Source organism: Galeopterus variegatus, unplaced genomic scaffold (genome assembly GCF_000696425.1).
Source record: "Galeopterus variegatus unplaced genomic scaffold, G_variegatus-3.0.2 Scaffold1795, whole genome shotgun sequence".
NCBI classification, from domain to species: Eukaryota; Metazoa; Chordata; class Mammalia; order Dermoptera; family Cynocephalidae; genus Galeopterus; species Galeopterus variegatus.
This window is the reverse complement of record NW_007727906.1, coordinates 226,782-235,948: the sequence shown is the minus strand read 5'-3', so window position 1 is coordinate 235,948 and position 9,167 is coordinate 226,782. Positions and strand designations below refer to the sequence as shown.

At 44.2% G+C, this 9,167-nt stretch overlaps 1 protein-coding gene across 2 annotated transcripts in view; it reads left to right on the top strand.

Annotated features, from left to right (window-relative positions):
• The window catches only part of DPP3 (dipeptidyl-peptidase 3), a 23,260-nt gene extending 14,502 nt beyond the window's left edge, over positions 1-8,758 (top strand). Inside the window, exons 16-17 of one of the 2 annotated variants that reach the window (XM_008578995.1) lie at positions 5,853-6,015; positions 8,177-8,758. In XM_008578995.1, the coding sequence (XP_008577217.1) occupies positions 5,853-6,015; positions 8,177-8,349 (336 nt within the window). In that variant the 3' untranslated portion in view covers positions 8,350-8,758. Of the gene's footprint in view, positions 1-5,852; positions 6,016-8,176 lie in introns of those variants that run through there. The other variant, XM_008578996.1, reaches the window with a different exon arrangement.
• Positions 8,759-9,167: the final 409 nt, after the last annotated feature.

Genomic DNA, 9,167 nt, shown 5'->3' with positions numbered 1-9,167 from the left:
TGCGACCCGTTGCCGGACACGGAAAAAGACAAAAGACAAAAAAAAAAAAAAAGAAGAGAATTTGGGCTGGCTGTTTAGCTCAGATGGTTAGAGCTCCGTGTTATTTATTTCTTTTTTTAAAAAAGATGACCCGAGGGCCAGCCCGGTGGCGCACTCGGTAGAGTGCAGCGCTTGGGAGCGTGGTGGTGCTCCCGCCGAGGGTTCGGATCCCATATAGAGACCGGTCTGCTCATTGGTTGAGCGCGGTGCGGGCACGACACCGAGGGTTGCGATCCCGTTGCCAGTCGCGGTACGGGCGCGACACTGAGGGTTGCGATCCTGTTACCGGTCACGAAAAAAGACAAAAAGGAAAAAAAAAAAAAAGATGACCGGTAAGGGGATCTCAACCCTTGGCTTGGTGTTGTCAACACCACACTCAGCTAGTGAGCCAACCGGCCATCCCTATATAGGATCCGAACCCGTGGCCTTGGTGTTATCAGCACCGCACTCTCCCGCGTGAGCCACGGGCTGGCCCAGAGCTCCGTGTTATAACACCAAGGTCAAGGGTTTGAATCCCATACTGGCCAGCAACCCCCCCCGCCAAATAAACCCAAAAACAAAATAGAAATTAAAAGAAAAAAATTAAATACTGGATCACAGAAGCATATAAGTCATGGGATTGGAGTAGATACTCTGAGATCCTTTCATAATTTGAGAAGAAGATAAATATATTAAGTAGCATCAGACTGTATTAAGTGTGCATGCTGTAATTTCTAGGGTAAATTCTAAAATAATAAAAATAGAGAGTATAACTCTAAAACGCAATCCAAAAGAAGATAAGGAGGAGGAAAAAGAATCAGACCTACAACTGTATTGCCAAAAAAATCTCAAATAACCCAATTTAAAAAATGGGCCAAGGAGATTTCTCCAAAGAAAACATACAAATGAAACTTTATCCCTATTGAATAGCAAGCCCTCATTTCCCCTGGCCAACAGGTATATGAAAAGATGCTCAACATTACTAATCATCAGAGAGATGCGTACCAAAACCTTTTAGGATAGCTATTATCCAAAAACGAAAGGTAAGAAGTGTTGGCGAGAAGGTGGAAAATAGGAAGCTTAGTGTCCTGTTGGTGACTGGAATGTAAAATGGTGCAGCTGCCGTGGAAAACAATGTGGTGGTTCCTCAAAAACTATAAATAGAACCACCATATAGTCCAGCAATCTCACTTCTGGGTATTCATTCAAACAAATTTAAATCAAGATTCCAAAGAGATATTTTCACTCCCACCATCCTTGCAGCATTATTCACAATAGCCAAGATATGGAGACAACTCAAATGTCCATGGATGGAAGAGTGGATAAAGAAAATGTGGTGTATACATACACTGGAATATTATTCAGCCTGAAGAACAGAAGGAAATCCTGCCTTTTACAACAACATGGATAAGCCTTGAATACATTATGCTAAGTGAAATAAGCTGGTCACAGAAGTACAAATACTGTGTGATTCCACTTATATGAGGTATCAGAGATAGTCAAACTCATAGAAGCAGAGAGTGGAATGGTATTGCCAGAGGCTGGAGGGGAGGGGAATGAGGACATGCTATTCAATAGGTATAAAGTTTCATTTATACAAGATGAATAAGTTCTAGTGATTTGCTGTACAATAGTGTGTCTGTAGTTAACAACACTATTGTACAGTTAAAAATGCATTAAGAGGGTAGATCTCATGTTAAGAGTTCTTACCACAATTTTTTAAAAAAAGAAAACAAAATAGAACACATAGGAAAACAACGATCAGAAAAGGCAGGGATATAGGAAGCACAAAATAAGAAGGTAGAAATAACTCCAAATATGTCAGTAATAAAATGTAGACTAAGCTCGTTACTTCAAAGACAGAGATTGTCAGCCTCAATTAAAAAATAAGATTTTTATCTGTTTATAAGAGATAACCTTTAAAAAAAAAAAAAGGCCGGCCAGGTGGCACACTGCTACAGTGCGCCGCTTGAGAGCGCGGCAGCGCTCCCGCCGAGGGTTCGGATCCCACATACAGACCAGCCACTCGCTGGCTGAGAGAGGTGCGGACGCAACACCGAGGGTTGCGATCCCATTGCCGGTCCCGGTCCAGTACGGGCGCGACACTGAGGGTTGCGATCCGTTGCCGGTCACGAAAAAAGACAAAAAAGGGAAAAAAAAAAAAAGAGAGATAACCTTAAAAACATAAAGACATAGAAAGATTGAGTGTAGGGCCAGCCCCGTGGCTCACTCGGGAGAGTGCGGTGCTGACAACACCAAGGCCCCGGGTTCGGATCCTATATAGGGATGGCCGGTTTGCTCACTGGGTGAGCGTGGTGCTGACAACACCAAGGCCCCGGGTTCGGATCCTATATAGGGATGGCCGGTTTGCTCACTGGGTGAGCGTGGTGCTGACAACACCAAGTCAAGGGTTACGATCCCCTTACCAGTCATCTTTTAAAAAAAAAAAAAAAAAGAAAGATTGAGTGTAAAGGATAGAGAAAAATAATACTAAGTGAAAGAAAACTATTACAGCTGTATTAAAGTCACAGAAAAAAGTCACACAAAAAGCATTATTAGATAAAATCTAATAATACTGATAATGATGAAGATAAAAAGTTCAGTTCACCAGGAAGCTATAATAATCCTAAACTTGTATGTGTCAAATAATATAGCATGAAAATATATAAATTAAAATCTTGTATACTAAAAAGAGAAATCAAAAAATTCACTATTATAAGGGGGAGGTTTTACTACTTTAAGAAATTGACAGATCAGTAAGACAAGGAATAGATAAGATATAGAAGATTTGATATAACACAAATAACAAGCTTGATCTAATAAACGTGTATAAAAACTAACACCAATTAAAGAACATACCTCATTTTCACCGAATAAAAATGGACCATCATAGGCCATAGAAAAAAGGCTCATTACCTTTAAAGAGCAATCACATAATGACTTATTTTCTAATTTTGGTGAATTTAAGTTAGGAGTCAGTAACAAAATGGTAATTTAAAGTGTGTGTGTATGTAAGTGTTAAAGCACTTCAAAATAAATTGTGACTTAAATGAGAAATCTGAACAAAAACTAGAAAATAATTAGAGCTGACCAAAACAAAATAAAACAAATCAAAATATGTAGAATGTAGCTAAATGGTACCTAAAAGCCTTAAATGCATATATTAAGTTCAGTGTGGTACTGGGCAGCAATAGACAAATCAGTCAGTGGAACAGAACCAAGAACCCAGGCACGGATGCTCCTTGGTGCATGATGGACGTGGCATTCTAGATCGCTGGAGAAAGGAGGGGCCATTTAAGGAGTGGTGCTGGGAGAACAGGTTATCCTTATGGGGAAACAAACTGGATTTCTACCTTATTCCAAGCACAGAATCAGTCCCAGAGAGCTTAAAGGCTTAAAGGCGACGGGCAGGTATAAAACTGGGAGACAAATATCTTTAGGGCCTCAGGGTGAAGGAGAATTTCTCAAACCCCCAAAGTACAACCCATCAGGGGAAAGACTGATCCTTCTGACTACATTAAAAAGAACTTATTCATCAAAAATTACCATAAAGAAGGTGAGAAGACAAGTCTTAAACTGGGATAGGGTATTTACAACATCCTTACAAAAGGTTCGTATCTAAAATATATAAAGAACTTAAAAAAAAAAAAAAGAAGTAAAGACAACCCAACAGAAAAGTAAGCAAAAATGAACAGAAGAGGAAGATGAATGGACCAGCAATTTAAGGGTCGATGTTCAGCCTTGTCAGTAATCAGGCAGGGGTTTACAACGTAAACCACATGAGATACAACTTATACCCACCAGCTTGGCAAAAATTTAAAACTGCCAAAATCCACCAAGTAGACTGAGCAACAAGGACTGCCACCCACTGCTTCCAGGAGTGTAAACTGGTGCAACAACTCTGAGAAAGACTGTTGGCATCGCCTCTTAAAGTTGAGCATTCACATGACCTACGGACCATCAGTTCTCCTGCAGAAACTTACATCTGTTCATTAGGAGTGTGTTAGTCTGTTTTGTGTTGCTATAACAGAGATACCTGAGACTGGGTAATTTATAAAGGAAAGAGGTTTATTTGGCTTGTGATTCTGGGACAGCTGCATCTGGCATGGGCCTCGGGCTGCTTCTACTCATGGCAGAAAGTGGCAGGGATCCAGGGGGTACAAGCAGATCACATGGCGACAGGAAGCAAGAGAGAGAGAGAGAGCAAGAGAGAGAAGGTGCCAGGGTCTTTTTAAGCAACAAGCTCTCACGGGAACTAATAGAGCGAGAACTCACTCATTAATCCCCCTTGCCCAGGGACAGCACTAATCCATTCATGAGGGATCTGCCCCCATAACCCAATCAGTTTCCAACACTGCCACATTGGGGATCAGATTTCCACATGACTTTTGGAGGGGACAACACATCCAAACTCCATCAAGGAGACATACAGGATGTTCACAGCAGCATTTAATAGCAAAAAGTACAAATTACACATCAACATTAGAAGATTAAGTTGTATGTTTTTAAGTGGAATACTATACAGCAGTGAGAAGGGAGAACTGTAGCTGCATGCATTAGCACAGGTGAATCTCAAACAATTCAAACAGTAAAAGCAAATCAGAATATATACAGTTCAAAAACAGGCAAAAACTTAGAAGTATCCCCTATCTGAAATGTCTGGGGAAAGAAGTGATTCAGATTTCAAATTTTTTCAGATTTTGGAATATTTGCACTTATATACTTAAAAGTTGAGCATTGCTGATCTGAAAACCCAAAAATCCAAAACGTTCCAATGAATGTATCCTTTGAGCGACGTGTCAGCACTCAAAACATTTTAGATTTTGGAGCATTTCAGATTTTGGATTTTTAGATTAGGGATACTCAACCTATAATATATGATTGAGAGTAAAACTCAGGGAGAGCAAGGGAATAATAAGCACGGAATTGAGAACAGTGGTGTCCTGAGATGGGGGAGGATACAGGGGAAGTCAAGTACGGGGCAGCTGGACTAACTCTTAAATGGGGTGGTGCTTGTATGGGTGTCTTTTTAATTATTTTTTACAACATATGTACTGTATATTTTGTGTATGTCAAATGTTTTATTTTAGAAAGAGGGTGATGGGAATACCTGCCTGTCTACACATCAAGCGAGATAATCAAATGAGAAACATTAGCTCCCGTTTAGAGGGCATTTATTATGTGCTAAGCACTTGACCTGTGTTTCCCAGTCATTCAGCACAATAATACCATGAGAGGGCAGATACAATTCCTGTTTAGGTGTAACAGCTCAGAGTGGTTTAATAACTTGTCGGAGGTTACACAGCCTGTAAATGACAGAGTCAAGCATTTTCTAGACTGTCTTAGTCTGTTTGTGCTGCTATAACAAAAGGCTGAGACTAAGTAATTTATAAAGAACAGAAATTTATTTCTCACAGTTCTGGAGGCTGTGAAGTCCAAGATCAAGGTGCTGGCAGGTTCCCTTGTCTGGTGAGGGCTGCTCTCCCCTTCCAAGATGGTGCCTTATTGCTGCAGTCTCTAGAGGGAAGAACCCTGTGTCCTCACATGCAGAAGACAGAATGGCAAGAGAGCCAAACACTGCAGAAAGCCTCATTCGTAAGGGCCTCAATCTCATTCATAAGAGAGCGCCCTCATGGCATAATCACTTCTTAAAGGCCCTATCTCTTAATATCATTGCATTAGCCATTAAGTGTCAACACCTGAATTTTGGAGGGGACACATTCAAAGCATAGCACAGACCATCCAGGGCTGGGAACAATCGGCTGTGGCCCCTGACAGGGCCCTGAGGATGCAGGGTGAGCATCTGCACCCCAGATGCTTCTTCCTTCCCACAGGTGCTGAAGTCCACAGGGGATGTGGCCGGAGGGCGGGCCCTGTACGAGGGGTACGCAGCAGTCACTGATGCGCCCCCCGAGTGCTTCCTCACCCTCAGGGACACGGTGCTGCTGCGCAAGGAATCTCGGAAGCTCATCGTTCAGCCCAACACTCGCCTCGAAGGTAATGGACTCTTAAGCCCCCTCTGATGGGGGGTCATGCAGGGCCAATGGGAGCACAAAGGACACATTATGGACTCAGGGAAGGCTACCTGGGTCCCTCCCTGCCACAGTCCTTCCCATGCCAAACCTCAGGCCAAAACTTTGGCTTCTACCATCACCACCACCACCCACCCACCCACCCACCCACACACACGCAGAGCATCGTGCAGGTCGTAAGCCGCGGGTTTGAGGAAGGCAGGCAAAGCAGGGGCTAGCGGAGCAGACAGACACTAGGCTTATGGGGAGGCCAGGCAGGGTACCAGAGAATTAGACCTGTTGGGTGCCCAGGCTCTAGGTCTGCTCAGGCAGGGAGGTGGGATCCTGCAAACTGAGTGGAACCCAGGGACAGTGTGACTCAGCTACGTCTATGAGGAAGATCAATAGCTCCATTGTCCCTCTCCCTTCTTGGGTGACAATTGCACTTCCAAAAGCCCTGACCCTGTCTGCATGGAGCTTGTACCTTTTGTATTAAAAGCCCTTGGGGTTCCAGTGCCTGTGTTCACTTCCCTGTCACCCCTTGACTCATCTTTCCTGACACCTGTCACTTGAGGCACCTAAGATGAGGTGGTGCCGTGGAGTGGTTAGAGCACCAGCTTCAGATCCACCCTGTGACATTGGTGTAGTCACCTAATTTTTCTGTGCTTTGGTGTCTTCATTCATAAAGCCAGTGTTGATTGTGTGCTGATATTATAGTGAAGCTGAAGTACTTCCTTCAAGTTCTAAGTGCTTTCTGTGGATTAACCTTTTAATCCTCACAGTAACCCAATGAGGTAGGTGTTTCGTTATCCCCATTTTACAGATAAGGAAACTGAGGCACAGGGAGTAATTTGCACAAGGCTTCTACCTTTTTACTGGAGGAGCCAAGAGTCAGATTAAGAGCATGTATTGCTCACCTCCATACGTCACGGGCAGCTGTGAGAGTTAAATGGAATAATGGGCTGGCTGGCTAGCTCACTTGCTGAGAGTGCCATGTTGTAACACCAAGGTCAAGGGTTTGGATCCCTGTACTGGCTAGCCGCTAAAAAAATAAATAAATAGTCAATATCAGGCTGGCCAGTTAGCTCAGTTGGTTAGAATGTGGTGCTATAAATACCACGGTCCAAGTTTCCATCCCTGTACCGGCCAGCCACAAAAAAAAAATTGTAAAAAGTCATTACCTATTATTGGTAAAAAAAAAAAATTTATTAAGAGGTGAATTTCAAACTCTTTCCCATGCCCTCCAGAGGTTCCCTGAGATTTGGCCCCAGCCTCAGTGACCCCTCTTCCTGACTCATTGCACTCCAGGCACCCGGTCCCCTTCATTTCTGCAGCCCCCTGAGCTCTTGAGCCTTTGGACAGGCTGTTCCCTCTGCTTGGCACCATTTCCCCCCAGCTCTTTGCCGCTATAGTTGTTCTCAGTTCTCATCATCCAGGTCCCTGTTAAATGACACCTTCTCAAAGAGGCTGTCCCTGACCCCTCCACCTAAATTAACCCCTTCAGTCCTTCTCTGTTCTCTCACCAGCTTCATTTTCCTCATGTGCCCATCATGCTGGGTCATTTTCTTGTGAGTCCTGTCTCCATGATAGTAGGAACAGCACATCCCAGCATCCAGCAAGGGCCTGGCCCACGGGAGCTGCTCAGTGTCTGTCAAATGCGTGAATTAACAAGTCATGCTGGCCACGTGGACAATATCACCATTGCTTTGACATGTCCAGCCCTGTGTGAGCCATTGAGGAGTCACTGGGGATCCAGAGATGAAGGGGACCCAGGCCTTGCCCTCAAGTAGTTCACAGCCCATTGGGAATGATAAGACATGGAGATAGATAATCATACAAGAGAAGCATTAGTGAGTGCTCAAAAGATATAAACAGTGCTCTGAACTCTTAAGAGGAGGGAAGATCGCATCTATCTTCCAGAGGATCCTGGAAGATTCTCGGAAGGAAGTGCTGGTTAAACTAGACCTGAAGAACAGGTGGGATTTTAAAAAAACAGTGGTGATGATGACGATGATAGCTAACTTTTGAGGACTTTCATGTGCCAGGCACTGGGTAAAAACTTTCCATGGATCAACTCCCAACAACCCATGAGGAATGGTTAATATCCCCATTTTTCAGCTGCTGTTTTCTCTCCGTCTTCTCCCCAGGCTCAGAAGTGCAGCTTCTTGAGTATGAAGCCTCTGCTGCCGGCCTCATCCAATCCTTTTCCGAGCGCTTCCCAGAGGATGGGCCGGAGTTGGAGGAGATCCTCACCCAGCTGGCCACAGCTGATGCCCGATTCTGGAAGGGCCCCAATGAGGTCCCAGCTGGCCAGGCCTGAGGAAAATTTGTGTGGCCTCTCCCCCCACTCCATCAAACCAAAACTACAAGTCACCCTCCATTTGTGTGTATATTTAGGGGCTAGGGGAGGGGCAGGAGCTCAGACTTTGGTGCTACCTCAGCTGAGGGTGGTGACACTAACCCCTTATATTTGTCAGCACTTTCCAATTTACCAAGTGCTTCCCCTCTGTTATCTCATTTGCTCTGTACTGCCATCTATAGAGTGAGCAAGGTAGGACCCCTTATCCTGTTTCCCAGATGAGGAAGTGGCATTTCTGAGAAGTGACTAGTGGTATGTTATCCTACAGGTGGTATGTGACAGAGTCAGGGCTCAAAACGTTCTCACCAAACCCAATGCTCTTCATGTGCTACTTTTACAACCAGGAAAATAAACATTAGAAAAAACCACTATCTTTGCATGTGTGTGATTCGTCCTACTGGTTCCTGGCAGGACTGGGGAGGGGACAGGAGGGTCATTTTCAGCCTCCCATTCACAACAAGATTTTGACATCATCTCTAAATGAGAATACAGAGTCAGAGACTTTAACATAGCACAATCTGCAGCTCTCCTTCGTGGCTTTTCTCGCATTTTGAAGTATTCCGGGAACCTAAAACTGGAAACCCTCAACTTCACTCAGAATCCTCTGCGTTGCCCCTTAATCTTCCTGTTTTGTTTCTCTGAGCCTGGACCTCTACAGTAAGGCAGCAAAAAAGGACATGGCCCCTTTCAGCAGGGTTAACCATGAAGACGAAGACAGGAGGGCTTTCGTTTTGCTGCCCAGAAACGCTAGAACGGGCTCCTCCCCAGGCCACGAACCC